General features: G+C 45.7%; 4 protein-coding genes and 1 non-coding gene across 5 annotated transcripts; 3 read left to right on the forward strand and 2 right to left on the reverse strand.

The window, feature by feature from the left end:
- The first annotated feature begins 491 nt into the window (after nt 1-491).
- Nucleotides 492-6,068, forward strand: poldip3 (polymerase (DNA-directed), delta interacting protein 3). Its single transcript, XM_076164593.1, has 11 exons — nt 492-715; nt 1,343-1,427; nt 2,314-2,408; nt 2,719-3,206; nt 3,304-3,348; nt 3,448-3,525; nt 3,608-3,823; nt 3,964-4,041; nt 4,149-4,278; nt 4,448-4,514; nt 4,949-6,068. Exons 2-11 carry the CDS (start codon nt 1,360-1,362, stop codon nt 5,163-5,165), a joined length of 1,482 nt encoding a protein of 493 aa, XP_076020708.1. The 5' UTR covers nt 492-715; nt 1,343-1,359; the 3' UTR covers nt 5,166-6,068.
- Nucleotides 677-830, reverse strand: LOC143011676 (U12 minor spliceosomal RNA). Its single transcript, XR_012964937.1, has one exon. It is a non-coding gene; the product is annotated as a U12 minor spliceosomal RNA (small nuclear RNA).
- A 633-nt stretch (nt 6,069-6,701) lies between the features above and the next one.
- Nucleotides 6,702-8,704, forward strand: rrp7a (ribosomal RNA processing 7 homolog A). The gene is made up of 7 exons (XM_076164535.1): nt 6,702-6,788; nt 6,980-7,122; nt 7,224-7,349; nt 7,559-7,682; nt 8,019-8,116; nt 8,250-8,457; nt 8,547-8,704. The coding sequence occupies exons 1-7, from the start codon at nt 6,725-6,727 to the stop codon at nt 8,630-8,632; spliced, it is 849 nt and encodes a 282-aa protein (XP_076020650.1). The 5' UTR covers nt 6,702-6,724; the 3' UTR covers nt 8,633-8,704.
- Nucleotides 8,705-8,725: 21 nt separating this feature from the next.
- On the reverse strand, nt 8,726-12,403 carry LOC143011617 (zona pellucida sperm-binding protein 4-like). Its single transcript, XM_076164537.1, has 12 exons — nt 11,859-12,403; nt 11,568-11,692; nt 11,365-11,485; nt 11,091-11,222; nt 10,837-11,009; nt 10,634-10,740; nt 10,412-10,545; nt 10,149-10,332; nt 9,913-10,057; nt 9,758-9,827; nt 9,527-9,679; nt 8,726-9,426 (listed from the first exon to the last, which is right to left on the reverse strand). Exons 1-12 carry the CDS (start codon nt 12,052-12,054, stop codon nt 9,290-9,292), a joined length of 1,677 nt encoding a protein of 558 aa, XP_076020652.1. The 5' UTR covers nt 12,055-12,403; the 3' UTR covers nt 8,726-9,289.
- Nucleotides 12,404-12,748: 345 nt separating this feature from the next.
- On the forward strand, nt 12,749-16,734 carry wbp2nl (WBP2 N-terminal like). Its single transcript, XM_076164536.1, has 8 exons — nt 12,749-12,898; nt 13,371-13,479; nt 13,591-13,729; nt 13,841-13,933; nt 14,208-14,402; nt 14,867-14,983; nt 15,274-15,350; nt 15,433-16,734. Exons 1-8 carry the CDS (start codon nt 12,840-12,842, stop codon nt 15,487-15,489), a joined length of 846 nt encoding a protein of 281 aa, XP_076020651.1. The 5' UTR covers nt 12,749-12,839; the 3' UTR covers nt 15,490-16,734.
- Nucleotides 16,735-16,770: the final 36 nt, after the last annotated feature.

The raw sequence follows: 16,770 nt of genomic DNA on the forward strand, positions 1-16,770 counted from the left end.
GTACACCGCCTTCGACTCATAAATATTCTTTGTCAGCGAGTCTAATGCGACAAGGGATTGGCTAAACGAAGACTACGCGTGGTATACGCGTGGATAATATGCCTTAATGAAATGAATGTCAATAAAACAGACCAAAATTCAATAATCTTATTCTATGATGCTTATTTTACCTGGCTAACGAGGTTCATATCCATATTAGTATGTGTTATTGACGTTGATGCGAACAAGATCAACTCCAGCACGCTTGGGTCTTGATTCAGCCAATCACCAGTCGCGTTCAGCTCATCGATACGGGCATGCGCAAAGACAAAATCTCTACTCTGCCATACAAGAAGTGGTATTCATGATTTGCCCCATTATTGCCTACAATTTACAGAATGCTATGGACAGACTTTGTGTTTTATTTATTTTATATATATATATATATATATATATATATATATATATATATATATATATATATATATTTATATGTTTACACTTTTTCGAAGAAACCAAGAAACCAGCGTACAGTCGACTTAAAAAACATGTCCGTGCCATGTCTGCTATATCAAGAAACTTAAGTAAAGGAACTTCAAGTAAATGGCTTTCATGGTGATAGTATTGGTTATCTAGGATGGTCTACTTCAGACAATCAGGGATTTTATATTATTAATATTCAACAGATATGGGGGTCAGGGAAGATCCTAGTACTGCGAGGCATCTCACGAAGTAGGTGAGTCACCATAACAGGCGGACCTGTACCCTTTCAAAAATAAATCTCGTAATGTGAACGAGGACACGGGCGTCACCCCGCATCGTTATTTTCCTTACTCATCAGTTTAAGGCATGACAAATAAAGTGTCGATGATCCTGTTAGTCCTAGTGTGCAGGTGTTTAGTATCATGGTGCAAGTTAGACGGTGCCTGTAAATGTGAATGCAATGATGTTTGATAACTTGCAACAGTTTGTGCGTGGTAAAGGTGCATTCAATGCATAGAAAATGCGTTCTAAAACGTGTTTAAATAACCATAATATATATGTTTCCCGTGTGAACCTATATTAGTTATGTTTCGCAAAGGCTCATGGGTATATGTTGGTTAACGCTAACCGGCATCCAGTGGAAAGTAATCGATCGTAATAGGGCAGAAAGGGTAGTACAGTTGTTTCAACATTCTTAACAAAGACTGAGTCTAAATAGATATATAATCAATTGATAGAGGATACATGTTCATACATAAATATTTTTTAAAATGTTTGTTTAATTATTTAAACATGTCGCAAGAACTCCAGCGCCGTATTTGTTTTGGCCCTTCCCACTTGCCGTTTCCCTTGGTAAACTTTCCCATTCACGCATGCGCAGTGACACTGTGGGATAAAATGGCAGACGTTTCTTTGGATGAAGTGATACGACAGCGCGGCATTAACGCCAAGGCACCTCTAAAAAGGTACGGAGAACAATAGTGCGCTTAAGCACATCATTGCTGCTTTGTTTCCCACGATATTCTGACCCGCCGTTTTAGAAATTGAGACTTGTTGTGTTTACGGGTAACAAAGCTAACGCTAGCCTCTGCTGCGCCAATCTTTACTACAGATATATGTTCGCCGCTAACGCTAAGCTAACAACTAGCTAGCATTAGCTGCAGGCCCTTGGCGATATATTGTTGAATTGGAGATAAACGTTGTTGTAATATGTTAAGAGAGACGCTTGCCGTGTTCCCGATTTGTGTAAATGTGAGAGTTATTGGCTGTGTGGCGGCTGGTGGTTGGCTAACGTTGCTCTGATAGTCACAGCTAAGGCCACCTAGCTAGCTAACAGCTCTGTTGTCACTGAAGCGGACTTTGTCTGTTTTTAGAACTCGATCAGCCCCATCCTCATTTATGCTTTAACTCAATAAGCTTCTTGTTCAGTGAATACTCGATTGTCTAACCTACAGTAACGTGAAGTTGGATTCCTATTCATCGATTTTAATGTAGGCGCAGCAGGTTTAGCTTGTTTTTACTGAACCCTGCTTAGGAAGAGACCAGTGAATTAGAACCTTCATAACATAATGCAAGTGTGTTTTGAAACAAATGAATATTAATGCAGTCTTATGTGTGTGAGTGTGTGATGTATTCTTGAAGCTGATCTGATCCTTCAGTTTGTCTCAGCTCCGTGTTTGGACAGGACTTATGATTGTAGCAGCATTTATTATTATCATGGCTCTTACTACCAACACATTGATATTAAAGTAAATACTTGGAATGTTTGTGCCAATTAATTTTTCAATATAAACCATTGCAGTCTTAGTCATTACTTTCTGTTGAGTTGATCTAACCCTCACTTTGTGACAGACCCATGTTTGGACGCGGTGGAGGAGCAAAGGGCTTTGATGCCCGGCAGAAGATTGGAGCGAATGATGTCAGACAGCGGCTTGGAGGAGGAACTGGTAAGATCACTTTGTTTCCTTGCCAACATAGGGTTACAATATTTACATAGTGTTTCTTATGTACACTCCAAGATCAGTCAGGCTTCATTAAGGGGACGCTGTCTTCTGATCTCATTTAAATGTCACTCACTCTACATTGTGTGATTTGCTTCTGTCCTCCAATAACAATGTATTATTTAAAAAAAAATGTTCATGCTAAGTTTTCTATCAAATCGAGTCTGGAAATCAGAAGAGATAGGAAGTGATGATCAGTCAGGGCGTTGCTTCAGAGACTCAGGCTCCTTCTATCCTTGATTCTCTCTCCTTACAGCTTTTCAAGTAAAAGATGCCAGAGAGAAGATCGGGCAGAAAGACGCTCGCTTCAAAATCCTTGGGCGAGGAGGAGCAGGAGCAGCAGCAGCAGGAGGAGGAGGAGGAGGAGGAGGAAGTGCAGGAGGATCAGGAGGATCAGTGCAGGACGCCCGGCAGATGATCAACTCACGCAAACAGGGGCAGAATCACTTCAGTGTCCCTCTGCAGACGACACAGAAGGCGGTGGCGCCGCACCAACTCCAGGGCCAGACACGCGTGCCCCAGATCCAGATCCACACCAGCAGCAACATGTCCGGCATCATCACCCGGCAGTTTAGCCCCAATGTACAAGGACTGAATATGAGGGGCAGTGTGACGATGCAGCAAAGCGTCGCTCCCAGCAGGATGATGGACGCCCGGGACAGACTGAGCCTGAAGAGGAGCAGCGGCGGGGTGCAGCCACAAGCTGCTCCTATGGTCCCCTTAAAGATCACCAAGACCATCCAGGTGAGGCCCAGGAGGAGTTCCTGTCTGACACTGGACGCTGTGTTTGCATGCTGTGTGTATTTGCTCACCTACTTACTTCTCACAATTCTTCCTACAGCAGTCACCAGTTGGGCTCTCAAGTGGAATGCGTGCGGCTCCACAGGTAGAGTTTGTTTGAACGCGCCTGACTGGGATGAGCTGTTGTGTTTCCACTGTGATTAAGAATGAAACGTATTGTAAAACTTCTGCTCTCTCACTGTAGCCCGTCTCAAACCAGCATGATGGAAACCCCATCAAACAGATGAAGCTCACTACGAGTCACAGCGTGTTAAAGTCACAGGTGAGAGTGCCGCTGCCAGACCACCGGCCTGTGTGAGCGAGTACATCCTTGTTTCCCCTCTAATTCCTTTTGTCTCTTCCAGTCCGGTGGAATGGGGTCCCTGTTTTCCATGTCGACCCCCATCACCAAGGTGGTTAAGAATGATTCGTACACGGCCCCGCCCCCCGTGGCCCCGGCCAGGCCCAAGCCCAGCGCAGCCGCCCCCCGGCCCTCCCCGGCCGCCATGCTGCCCGTCTCCAGGACTCTACAGCAGAGCGCAGCAGAAACCAGCACAGCCACGCCTCCCGCTCTCAATCAGGTACGGAGTCCTGCCCTCAGCAAGAATTTGGCCCGGGGTTCTGTTCAGGAAAAAACCCTCAATCAGGTGTAGAGCCTGAGGGTCTTGTCTTCCCTGTTTTCCCTACATACTTATTCTGGTGTTCACCCACTTCTTTACAGATTGCTTGCAGTCCTTTGGAGGGCACGAAAATTACGGTGAACAACCTTCATCCCCGGGTCACGGAGGAAGACATAGTAGTGAGTAAACTATGGCTGCTGATCAGAACGTGGGCTCAGTGCGGCTCCGTCACAGTGGGGGGTTCTTTGGCCTTTCTGTGTGTGTGAACCGTCTCATCTGTCCACAGGAACTCTTCTGTGTGTGCGGTGCCTTGAAGCGAGCTCGGCTAGTGAAGGTGGGCGTGGCTGAGGTTGTGTTTGTCCGTAAAGAGGACGCCGTGAGCGCGTATAGGAAGTACAACAACCGCTGTCTGGACGGTGAGTGTCAGCAACAACAAACAAAGGGCTTTCTGGGCTGGGGGTGCACACGTGTGTGTGTGTGTGAAAGGTCTCTCATTCTGTGTGATAACTTGTAAAGGACAGCATAACACTTTGGGTTGAGTGTTTCTGTGAATCATTTGTGTTTTTCTTTCTTTGTCCGCCCCAGGCCAACCTATGAAGTGTAACCTTCATATTCAGGGAAACGTCATCACTTCTGATCAGCCCATCCTACTGTAAGTGACCACACACACACACAGGGCTGAAGTTCAGTGGCCTCATTTAGTTTGGCTTCATTGGAAACTGTTTGTATTCAGATGAAGTCAGAGGAAAGTGAGAGATAAAGTTTACCTCACCTGTTAGTAATCCAACAGAGGCTCTCTAGGCATTATTTACTTATTAATTGTTAAGTGTCCAAGATATTGAGTGTTAGCTTAAGTAACCCTTTGATAAATCAGTTATCGATGTTGTTGTTGAATCTCCTCATGGATGAAGTTTGATCTACTAAAGTTTAGTTTCATGCTGGTTTGTTAGCTACTGAACCAGATCTTATCCTGAAAAAGATGCAGTGCAGTGCAGACTCAGTGCTGGTATCTGTTGGGTCCCTTTGTGTGTAGATGATTGGTTGATGTCTTAGTGGTCTTGATGTGACCGCCCTGTTCCCCTGCAGGAGGCTCAGCGACACCCCGGGCGCAGGCGGCGGCACAAAGAAAGATGGCCTGCCTCCCTCCTTGACTCGGCCCGCCGGCCAGCGCGCCTCCTCTCAGCCCACCCCTGAGGTGGACCCCCAAACCATCCTGAAGGCCCTGTTCAAGTCCACCACACAGTCCACCTCCACCACCGAGCCCCTCAGCTCTCAGGCCACCGCCTTCCGCATAAAGATCTAAGTCTGGTGAAGGCAGCGGGCGGGTTCATGCTCCAGTCTCAGTGTTTGTGTATAAACTCTGATGCAGGCACCGTGCGTTTCTCTCAAGAGACCCATTTTTACACATTTCACACACAGCGTAGGGTGGCTTTGAAGATTGTGTTTCTGTTTTTTGTGATATCTGGATGTTTCGTGTGTTTGTCCTTTCAGTTGGACCAGTGTATTTTTTTTCTTTTCACTTGGGCGAGGTTTTAATCGGATCAGTGAGGGCGGGGCTGTCAGATAGGAAACTCTGTGGACGTTGTGATCCGGGGCATGTTTGGAGGCGGGGCTTATCTAGCTGCAGGTCAGGCCACACTAAAGAACCAAAATGGTAAAGAATGACAAACTGGCAAACACATAACAGGCTTACTTTCTCTTTTTTTTTCTTTTTTAAAAACTGTTTCACTTTGTTTAAGGCCCTGCACCTCCACACACTCCTGTGCATGTTTTCAAGCTGATTCGGCGTCTTCACAGACACACAACAACGGAGTCAGCCAAACAAAAGGAAGCAATGTTGACACAATAGGCCAGAAAAATGTTTTTGATGGATGAAAACAAACAGCAAACCTAAAGCCTGAGGAGTCAAGGCTCTTAAGAAGCCAGACTAAATGTACAGACCTGTGTGAGGGGTCCAGGGTGTAGACGGGAATTAGAACAAGAACCACAAAGAGGCAGATGTTGGACAGCAGTCATTCACACGCTCTGTGCCGTCTGAGTGTTTCTGAAGGAGCCTTTGTTTAAGCCATTCTAGTATAATATACATTCAGTTTATGTTGAAGGACTGTAAACTACTTCCTGTTATTCTGTGGTATGCCAGCGATGAAGACAGTAGAGATGTGATCTGTCTGGAATTTTGCCATTAAACATTAAGCTTTGTAGATTTTGTTGTCTTTCCTCAGTGATGCTCGGTGTCGTCGGGCAGATTATCTGCTTTAGCTAATGTTTACAAACTCTTTATGTGTTTCATTTGTAAGTCTAACTGATCTAAAGTCAGCAGTCCAATGTTAATGTGTGTACTGCGGCCAAAACCTTCACAAAATTGGGTCAATTGATCCGAGTATCAGATGTTTACATTCTCTATTCTCTCTGGTAATATGGCTCATCAGTGTGTCGTGCAGCATTTGACTCTTTTTGGAGACATTTTCACACAGGAATCAGATGTTGTGCTACAGAGATGTTTCTACACTGATAAGTCAAAAACAATACAGTTTCATTTAAATGTAGATCATTCACTCATGAAGCTCTTAAGTTCTTCCTTATATTAGAAATGTACACCATGGAAGTCAGATCAATCCGACTTTAATATATTTAAATATATCTCAACACGTTTAGTTATACAATAATATAATACTAAAATGTTTTTATTCAGCTTCATTTGTTTTTATATCTCCGCTTTTTGTTGCTTTCTTTGTGTAGTATTTGGTTTGTTTTTCAATGACATCACCATACAAATAACGCTTAGTAATAAAGAGAAAATTCTCACGTAGATTTTGTATTCAGTACTGTTGGGAAAGCTTCCGGTGTGAAAGGTCACACAAAATGGCGCCGTCCGCGAAGAAACATGCCACAAATCAGGCTTGTCTTATTCCTGGCGGATTCACAGGTATTTATACATTATATTACCAATATAAACGTATGGATTTGAATTAAAAAGAAAGAAAGAGGCCTGCTTTGTTATCTCATCGGCATTTTGTTTGATCCGGATGTTAGCGTGTAGCTGTAGCCCTCACATCAACACTCTACTCTGAATGTTTAAATAATATCTACACGTGTTGTCTTTTCTTCTTTCTTTAGTCCTTTCGTTACAATTCACTACGGACAGCGCCGCTCAGCACAAAGTTTACGTGAAGGAGCACAAAGTCCGAGCAGAGAAAAGCTCCCACAGACCGCAGGACCGAACGCTTTTTGTCCTCAACGTCCCGCCGTACTGCTCCGAGGTACGCGACCACCAGATCTGACTTCAACGATGGTTATTCGTCCCTTTCTGACTTATATTATAACAGTACTGTATATTTAATCTGCGTGTTTCTGTCGTCAGGATGTTGTCAGAAGTTTGTTCTCCCGGTTTGGCGCCGTTCAGTCCGCGGAGCTCCGAGACCACCCGGGCTCCTTTCAGCAGTCTGGACCCCAACTGTCCAGATACTTCCAACCAGCTGAGAAACAGGTTTGAATTCTTTCAGATCGCCAGTTTGAGCCACGTTGAGTCAGTTTGTCTGTGTTTGAAGCGTCTCAGATCTCTCTACGAAGCTATATCTGTTTTGTTTTGGGTAAAGAAACGGGGAAATCTTTGTTTTCTTGAGCCAAACATCAGCTGGGTCCATCCCCTCTCCTTTCTCACTGCCTCTTCTTCTGCCCCTGTTTCCTCTCTGCCAGGGTTTCAAAGTGGCTTACATCGTGTTTGAGAAGTCCTCCAGTGTGACAGCAGCCAAGTCTCACCCTCATGATGTCGCTCTGCTGGTCTCCACAGAGCAGCGGCCCGTGAGGACCGGCATACAGAGTGAGTTAATATGGAAACTCTCAGCCCAAGTCTGATTTTAGGAGGCTGATGTGTTGCTCTCACAATTCCCCTGTGTTTCAACTTTCAGGAGTCATTTTGCTTCATTTATACTGAATAGTTGGTGCGTCTATCTGGTCTAAATGTAAAATGTGTTCTCTTTCCTCTTACTGTCATCGTGGATCATGAAGTTTGTGTTGTAAATGGTAAACGTTCTCTGGACTGCGGTTGTTGCATCTTTAATCACTAAATTGGATTGATCCTGACAAGATATAGTTTATTTTGCAGGGGTCACCTTTTAAAATCAAGTGTGTCACTAATGTGTGTGTTGTTCCTCAGAATGGATTCACCGTTACACAGAGTCGACGCTTCATCTGGACAAACTGCAGCAATCCATCGACTCCTTCATGGAAGGTTATGACAAACGCAAAGAAGAGGTGAGACACACACACACACACACACACACACACACACACACACACACACACACACACACACACACACACACACACACACACACTAAACCCTGATGGATTTGTGACTACAATTGCGATTCCCTTTGCCACACAGGAAGCAACGCGGCAGAAGGAGGAGGCGGAGCAGCAGCAGGAGGATGAGGAGGGCTGGGTGAAGGTCACCAGAGGGAGCAAGGGCGCCAAAGCCCGCCCCCACAGTGAAGCGGCCAATCAGAGGGCGCTACAGAAAGAGCAGAGGAAGAAGAAGAGGAAAGAGCTCATGAACTTCTACACCTGGCAGCACAGAAACACACAGAAAGAACGTAAGTTACCACTGAATGTTCCTTTAACGTGCTTCATCATCAGCCTGAGGCTCTGTGTGACCGGGATTTCTTTCCTTCTTCTCTTCCAGATATTGCTGAACTACGGAAAAAGTTTGAGGAGGATAAACAGAGGATCGCTCTGCTGAGGGCACAGAGGAAGTTCAGACCTTACTGAGGCAGCACATTCCCTTTCTTTGCTGATGTCACCGTTTTGTTTTAGCCACAGAATAAACCAACATGAAGTCGACTCCTGGTTTCCTGATTCGTGTGTGTGTGTGTGTGTGTGTGTGTGTGTGTGTGTGTGTGTGTGTGTGTGTGTGTGTGTGTGTGTGTGTGTGTGTGTGTGTGTGTGTGTGTGTGTGTGTGTGTGTGTGTGTGTGTGTGTGTGTGTGTGTGTGTGTGTGTGTGTGTGTGTGTGTGTGTGTGTGTGTGTGTGTGTTAAATTTCTCAGGTTGCTGGTATAATAAAAGGGTCTTCTTCTAATAATACAATAATGGCAATTTGGATGACTGACTGAATCACTAAGCAGACTTCACAGATAGAGGATACCTGATAGCCCCCTGTGTTTGAGATGTGACAGTGAGGTGGGCACATCATGATGCTTTATGTCCCATGATTCATCCCTTCTGCTACAGAACTCTAGATTTATTGGAGAGCTGCTTGGGATCCACACTGCCGTCTCCATGGTGATAAGGCAATGGCACTCAATGTACAAAGATATTAAGAGGAAAAGTCCGTCTAGGCTGTGAGGATTGTATTCAGAAAATGGGAAAACCCCAGATTGCACAGAACACACAGCACACACTCATTCACTGGTGTATTAGAGAAGGGTTTATTGAGATTGTCTGCTGTAATGCGCTCGCTCTGCTTTGGGCCGACATCTCCTGATACTTGACCCTACAGTGACCATCAGGACCAAGAGCAGGGCGACACCCACAGCAGAGAGAAGATACACCGTCACCTGAAACACTGACAGACAGACATGTGGTCAAACACCAATGGCAACTTGGAATTGCCTCCTTAACCACTGCCCCTCTGCTGGCCTGTGCTGGTTCAGGTCTGGGCTTACTATGACTCTGTGTGACACATGGACTATCCTTCAGCTGGGTGCTGTTCTGTGTCAGCTGGGTGCTGTTCTGTGTCAGCAGCGGTCCTAAGGAGATCAGTTGGACCTGGCTGGACTTGGACTGCGCCTCTCTCCTCGGCCTGTCGCCCTCAGATGCTGAGGGAGGAAGAGGGACAGGATATGCAACGCTGCCGAATCCATAAAGAACACAGCCAGCGAGTCACACACACTTACAGACGATGGAGCAGCTCTGTGCACAGTCCACATCTTCAGGGCAAATCTCCACCCAGCAGTAGAAGAACATCTAAGTGAGAGGTTAAGCAGATATCAAAGTAAAGACCTTATATGTAGAGATCAATCTTCCATTACTGATGAATCCTAACTCTTACTTCCTCCAGACTTGGTTGACCTGTATGAGGGTCTAAGAAGGCAAAGGTCTTCACATCGAACCTCCTGGATTGTGAGTGAGAGGTGGTCCTCCCCTGGCTGTCCACAGGGACGGAGCTCCCCATGTCATCCAGTGGGTTGGGGCAGCTGTCGGGGATCATAAACACAAAACAGGTCAATGTTCCAAATACAAGAGAACATGTTGTTGATGCTTCTCTGTGAATCAGGCTAACCTCACCCTTCGTAGAGAAGCGTCCACACAGAGTGTCTGGAGGCTGGGGAGGCAAAGCAGTCCTGTACGCGCAGGGAAAGTGTGGGGTCCGGGGACGGCTGAGGGATGGAAACCTCCACATACGCAGCTTTACGCAGGGGCAACCTCAGGGGAAGTTGGTCGTCCGTGAAGAAGGATGTGAATGAGTCATCTGGACACAGAGCCAGCGTTGTTGTAGAGCGTGACTCATATGTTTACCCAACGCAAAGTCAAACTATCTCTTTCAGTACCTGTTGCTATTCTCATCTGCACCCGGATGGTGCCGAATGCAACAGCAGGGGGCGGGTTGGTGACGGCATGCGAGGACCACAAGTCTGCTGCACGCTTCAGAGCTGACCTGTCGTACTGACACTGCACACGGAGGCTAGAACACGCAGACACGTCAGAGGAAGAAGAAGCCACTAACAACAAAGGTCACACCTCAATAGGATGTTTGGAAGGCAACACAATACCTCAGTGGAGAACGTTTGGTTTCAGTCTGCACCTCCTCGCCCTCCTCCTCCACCACCTCCTCCTCCTCCTCCACTTCCACTTCATAAATCATCTCATCGTCAACTACCTAAGGACCAGATGAAGAGAAATCCTGTGTGTAAATGTCTAGACAGTGTTGTTGAAATGTTCCAGTATTGCTGTCAGAACCAATCTTGATTATCACCTTCATCTTTGCCCCACAGTCCGTGATGCTGATCTTGAAGACGGCGGCGTCTGTGGTGACGATCACAGGGAAACACTGAGGCTGAGCTTTGACTGAGAGGCTGCCAGGGTCGAGCGGTGGGTCTGTGTCCGAAGCCTTGACAGAGAAGATAAAGTGTCCGTCCAGAGAGCAGGCTGAAGGAAGGAAGCAAGGAAGGAAACATGAACCCCACGTCTGTGTTTTGTCTCTGCCTCTTCTCTAGAGATCAAACTTACTGTTGGGTCTGTAGTAGCAGTATGAATCATGAGCGTCGAAGCAGCATCCCAATTCGTAGCAGGCATCACGAGTAATTCTCTCAGGGCCACAATCCACACGGAGGTTTCTTTGGGTGTCACATTTTCCAGATTCTGCAGGAAAACAACACCACAATATTTGCAAAACTTACTCACTTCTGTTCAAGCAGAGAAGACAATGTGTCAATGCTCTGAGGTTCAGCTTCAGATGTACAGGACGTTGTGTGTATGTGTGTGTGTGTCTCTTTGTACTGACGTGTGGGGACGGGATGGGTCCTCTGGCTGTGTGACTTGATCAGAGGACAGCTGATGTTCACTCGGTACCATCCATGCTCTCCTGCCAGCTGGATCTGCAGAGGGACGACCACTCTGCTGCCCTGCGGCCCAAACACCAGCACAACATGGAGGTTAGAAGCCATGTATGCTGTTTAAAGGTAAACTAACACACACAAGTCTGACCTCCATTTGAGTGTAGCAGCTGTCATATCTGCTGAAGAAGGAGAGGCTGTCGTTTGTCTCTCTGCCCTTTCTCACTCCACAGGTTCCCTCAGCTTCAGGCACTGGGACTGTGGCACCTGAGTCATCTGAGAGGACAACAATGACAGGGTTGATTGATTGATTTGATATTGACTAATTACTTAAGCACAAATATAGATACAGATTTTGTTTTTTCAAAGGAACGACTAGGTGAATACTCTCCACTCCAAATTAAGATTAAAATCTAGATAAACAAGCAGCAAGCCTCCATACTCTTTACGTGTATGTTGCTGACCCGAGGCCCAAACACAGCTCGGATCAGCCGGGCAGAGCAGCTGACGGTCGGCAGGAGCAGTTCTGCTCTTTTATCGCTTGTTTTCCTCTGGATAGATGACAAACAGCAGCTGTTCTGACACACCAAGATTAAAGCGAAAGAAAACAAACGGATTCTTGCTGATTTATAACTCATTTTTCTAGTTTGAAAGACTTAACGATACGGTCTCGGTCTCTAAGATTAGTGAAACCTTTTTTCTTTACGGCGGAAGGAAGTGGTCGCGCGCGCACACCTGTTGATTAGCGTTAATTGATTGAACCTGGAGTTGAATTTAAAATGTTTTTATTTTTTACTGACATTAACAGAAGGAAAGAAAACGATTTGTGTTAAGATTTCTAAAACACGCTCGATTCTATTTAAGTTTAACATCACGGGAAAAAGTAGGACAGAATAAGCGGAGTATTTGAAGGTCAAAGTATGAATAATACATCATGTTGTGTGCATGTATGGCCCGCTTTATCCTTAGGGCGCAATTAAATGAAAGCATTACGTAACTCTGGTGTCGAGTCAACCTTTCTCCTGTTCTTATGGCGACGCCTGTTCCCTTCTGATGATTGCGTAACCAGCAATAACTTTTTATTTTAATTCCTGTTCCGGTCACCACTGTCCTTACAAGCGTGGATAATACGAAGAGAATTTTAACATGTAGCCTAGTTAATTCTGAGATGACACGGTTACGTTTTGTGCAATTGTGGGTAAAATTGTGTGAACATTTATTTAATTAGTTTTCCTTTTTATTGACACACAGGCTCACACATAGCTCTGGTTTGTAACGTGTTACTCATATGATCCCTGTTGACGCAATCCATCAGATGTGTTTACTTTGGATCACATGTTTATACCATGACGTCACAGGGCAGCCCAGTCAGATGAGAGTTGAGCTCAGGCTGGGGCGCTGAAGACGACACACACACACAAACATGGCGTTGAATCGAAATCACTCACAAAACGGCGGCGTTTTAATAAGCAACGGAGAAAGGTATGAATATTTGATGTCATGTTATTGTTAATCTGATAATCTAGCCCGGTGTCGCCCGTCCTGTTGGCGTGTTTCCCTCCTGTGCGTAGTTAAGCTCGAGCTAAGCTAACAGCTAGCTCTCAAAATCTCACGCTGGCCTGTTTAGTTTTAGAATATTCAATCCGAGTTGCTGCCGGCGATAACGTCTTTTTAATGTATCCAGGCCGCTGGTGTAAGAGTAATGGCTGACTTGTCACTGTTGTCCAGCTTTCCGCACAGCTGTTCATTTGTTGTAGATAAAGGTATGGCTAATGCTAGCTAGCTTCCGTTCAAAACAGGAAGTAAGGTAACGTTTGCTGTGGTTTCAGGGTATTGACACGTTGTACAGGGGAATATCGACATTGTGCAAAGTTTCTGTCGCTCGCTCGTCTCTCCTACACAGTTGCTTTACTATCAACCATCAAATGTTTTGACCAGTCTTTCCTTTTTCCAGCGTCCTAAGGGAGTGCAAGAATGTGGAGCTGTCGTTCAGTGATGTGAGCTGTAAGACGGACCTGCTGAGAGGCACAAAGAAGGGCAGTGTTTACCTCACACCGTACAGGGTACTGCTGCAGCCGCATGGATTTATGACGCTAACATTTGTATCCATTGTGTGTTGTCCTGGTCAGCTGTTGTGATGCTCTTGTAACTCTTCCTCTCTGTCTCTGGCTCAGTTGCTGTTTGTGTCCAGTAACACAAAGGACTGTTTGGGCTCAGCCATGTTCCCCTATTATCTGATGAAGGGCTGCAGCATTGAACAGCCAGTGTTTGGAGCAAACTACATTAAAGGAACGGTGAAGGCTGAACCCAACGGTGGGTTTCACTAAAGACATGAAAGAATGCAGCCACTAGTTTAACCTGGTCTTACATCCACAATAAAGATAAGGGAATGTTTTAATTAACTCTCTCTCTCTCTCCCATCAGGTGGTTGGGAGGGTCAGGCCGGCTTCAAGATGTTATTCCCAAGTGGAGGAGCCATAGAACTGGGACAGCATCTCTTTAAACTGGCCACAAATGGTGTGTGTGTGTGTGTGTGTGTGTGTGTGTGTGTGTGTGTGTGTGTGTGTGGATTTATCTTTTTTACTATTTCCCATTCTGTATTAAAAGGGCTAAATATTCAGTCAGTGGTACACAGAAGATATCAAATCCCTCCATTCAAACTTTCATCCAAATAGGTCAATAGAAGTGTTGTTGTTTTGAAAACTTGGCATTTCTGTTCATAGCAGCACGTTTAAAGAGCTGAAGTGAGGTCATTATAAGTGAGACTCTCCTTTCTCTCCCACTGTCTCAGCCTCCCGTGCTGCTCCTCCCCAAAATGGCGCTCCGTCTTTCGGCTATCCTTCACCCGGGATGATGAACGGCTACGGTCCTCCACCGGCGGCTCACGGCTATCCCTACGCCCCCCCTCCACAACAGAATGGATTCTACCAGGCCCCTCCTGCTGCCCCTGGCAACATGGGCTACCCTTATCCAACAGCTGCTGCAGGTACAGGAGTGGACAAGCGCGATTAAACGTCTCTCTCATGTACATGTAGGGCAGGAGAGGGGGAAACAAATCTAGAGGGAAAGAAACCTCACTTCAGTAAACTGCATGGAGATCACACTAATAATGTGTGTGTGAGTGTGTGTGTCACAATCTTTCAGTTTTCCCTGTCACTATCAGGACACACACCTCATTCATGTCTGTGTGCTCTGATCTGCTCTGTTTCCCCTGTGGACTCTCTCTCTGTCTCTGTCTCTCTCTGTCTCTCTCTGTCTCTCTCTCTCTCTCTCTCTCTCTCTCTCTCTCTCTCTCTCTCTCTCTCTCTCTCTCTCTCTCTCTCTCTCTCTCTCTCTCTCTCTCTCTCTCTCTCTCTCTCTCTCTCTCTCTCTCTCTCTCTCTCTCTCTCTCTCTCTCTCTCTCTCTCTCTATCTATCTATTCATTCACTGTGTTTTCTTGGGCGTTGCAGGAATGTACCCATCTGGATATGACTTCATGGCTCCGCCTCCCCCATACCCTGGACCGCCCCAAAATTGGACTCCGCCCCCCCAGAACTGGTCAGCAGCACCACCACCAGTGGCCCAAGGTCTGTCTGTCACTGCACCCATCAGATCTGATCAATCAGTCAATCATTTTGAAGCACATAACCAAAACATGGGTGCTGGGCTCTCATACGCTGATGAAGAATCCCTCCTCTTCCTCACCCTCAGTGCTGAGATGTCACTTTGGCACTTTGTCTATTTTAGGAAGCAGAATGTTTGTCTCTATGCATCCCCATCAGTTTGATTCTTGCTGTGTTAGTTGCTATGGTGCCTGTTCTGAAATAGGTTGGTCCTCCCTCACTGTTGCCTCTGTCGTGTCTCACTCGGTGCTCAGGTAACCCCAAGGCGGCCGAAGCAGCAGGCAGTGCTTATTACAACCCCAGCAACCCGCACAGTGTGTACATGCCCATGGTAAGATGCCTCACTCCTGTTCTGCTCCTGGCTGTCAGATCCTTGGTAATTCCTGTTTCCTCACCCTGTTTCCTTTTCTCAGGAGCGCCCTCCTCCATACGCGCCTTTCCCAAACTCCCCTGACAAGAAAACCAACTGAGCTTCGGGCTCTCATCACTCCAGTCACTCCTCTCTTTATCTCAAATACATTCTAAGCCAAGAGGTAACGATGTCAGATGATTACTTGATCATGATGTGTAGGGAAGCGCAATTAGTCGAGGTTTTAAAGATGCGGGCGATCATTTACAAATGATTCACGGTTTTGTGGAAAAGTCTTAACAAAGCAGTCGGCTCTACAAAATAATAATTAGTTTCTCCCATTCTCTTGCCTTCATTTGAAAGTACAGATAATTGATTAACGTCCTCTGATCCATGCTGTGTGTTCATAGAGCGAGTCAGAGCGAGTCACAGCTGAAGACAGGACTCGGCACAGGGAATGTCTTTTTTAAAGCGGAGGTTTATAACCAAAACATTTTGTAGCGAGACGCTGAGTTCAGGTCCTGCAGTTATTAACAAAATCAAATTCTATTACAAAAGGTATTTTTGCAGTGTCACTGCTCGGACTGCGTGTGTTTCCTATACATCTCTTTACATTGAGTTTGTTTTTGTTTTGACGTGATGAAGATGAATTCTAATTCTTCATATGACGACTGGTTTGGAAAGGGAATGCAGCATTGTTTCGGTACACTGGTTGATTCAACAGCATGTCCATTAGAAGAGAATGAGCCTTTACATCAGGTTGTGTGTTTCCATGGTGATCTGATTGAATGGAGCAACTTGATGTTTAAAAAAACAGGCATCAGAGATTTCTTTATTAAATAAATAAAAAGCGAATGTGCAATATTTCCACAGGTAACAAAGGTTGTGTGTGTGATCTCACAGCTGCGGTTACCTGAAGAATATCCTCCGCTCCAACCTAAGCTTCTATTGTATTCATGTATGCAGAGCCGGGCTGAAACAGAACTCTTTGGTGTAACTCGGGCGGTGTGGGGTTACAGGGCCGCACCGCTGCGTCACCACACACACACATCAGGGTTCTGCCTGCTTTCTCAAACTTCTGTATACAAAAGCATTAATTCCTGATTATACAGGGGTGAGGCAACCAGCAGAATGTACCCTAGAATGGCATCCCCACCTCCCTTTGCACCGCCCGACACTCGTCTGAAGGACTGTTTGCACACGGCTGTAGTGGACTGGATAGTTTTGTTGAAGTTAGTTTGTTGTTTTGAGTTTGCTTTACTTAACCAAATGTCTGTATATTAATTATCTCTTTTGTGATTCTTATTCCTTACACAACATGTTTCTGTCAATTAATAATTAATTCTAATAAATGTCTATTGAAAACTCCCCTGGCCCTGTTCCAACACTTTTTGAGGGACGT

This window comes from Genypterus blacodes, unplaced genomic scaffold, assembly GCF_046128005.1.
Source record: "Genypterus blacodes isolate CSIRO-AG114 ecotype Tasmania unplaced genomic scaffold, CSIRO-AGI_Gbla_v1 ptg000137l_1, whole genome shotgun sequence".
Taxonomy (NCBI): domain Eukaryota; kingdom Metazoa; phylum Chordata; class Actinopteri; order Ophidiiformes; family Ophidiidae; genus Genypterus; species Genypterus blacodes.

Coding starts and splice junctions, on each gene's coding strand:
- poldip3 (XM_076164593.1), top strand. CDS start 1,360: ATGGCAGACGTTTCTTTGGATGAAGTGATACGACAGCGCGGCATTAAC. Junction 3,824..3,963: donor CGCCTCCCGCTCTCAATCAG/GTACGGAGTCCT, acceptor ACTTCTTTACAG/ATTGCTTGCAGTCCTTTGGA. Junction 4,515..4,948: donor TCTGATCAGCCCATCCTACT/GTAAGTGACCAC, acceptor GTTCCCCTGCAG/GAGGCTCAGCGACACCCCGG.
- rrp7a (XM_076164535.1), top strand. CDS start 6,725: ATGGCGCCGTCCGCGAAGAAACATGCCACAAATCAGGCTTGTCTTATT. Junction 6,789..6,979: donor TATTCCTGGCGGATTCACAG/GTATTTATACAT, acceptor TTCTTTCTTTAG/TCCTTTCGTTACAATTCACT. Junction 8,458..8,546: donor CAGAAACACACAGAAAGAAC/GTAAGTTACCAC, acceptor CTTCTCTTCCAG/ATATTGCTGAACTACGGAAA.
- LOC143011617 (XM_076164537.1), bottom strand. CDS start 12,054: ATGAGTTATAAATCAGCAAGAATCCGTTTGTTTTCTTTCGCTTTAATC. Junction 11,223..11,364: donor GACCCATCCCGTCCCCACAC/GTCAGTACAAAG, acceptor GTTTTCCTGCAG/AATCTGGAAAATGTGACACC. Junction 11,010..11,090: donor CTGCTACTACAGACCCAACA/GTAAGTTTGATC, acceptor TCCTTCCTTCAG/CCTGCTCTCTGGACGGACAC.
- wbp2nl (XM_076164536.1), top strand. CDS start 12,840: ATGGCGTTGAATCGAAATCACTCACAAAACGGCGGCGTTTTAATAAGC. Junction 13,730..13,840: donor GGTGAAGGCTGAACCCAACG/GTGGGTTTCACT, acceptor CTCTCCCATCAG/GTGGTTGGGAGGGTCAGGCC. Junction 13,934..14,207: donor CTTTAAACTGGCCACAAATG/GTGTGTGTGTGT, acceptor CCACTGTCTCAG/CCTCCCGTGCTGCTCCTCCC.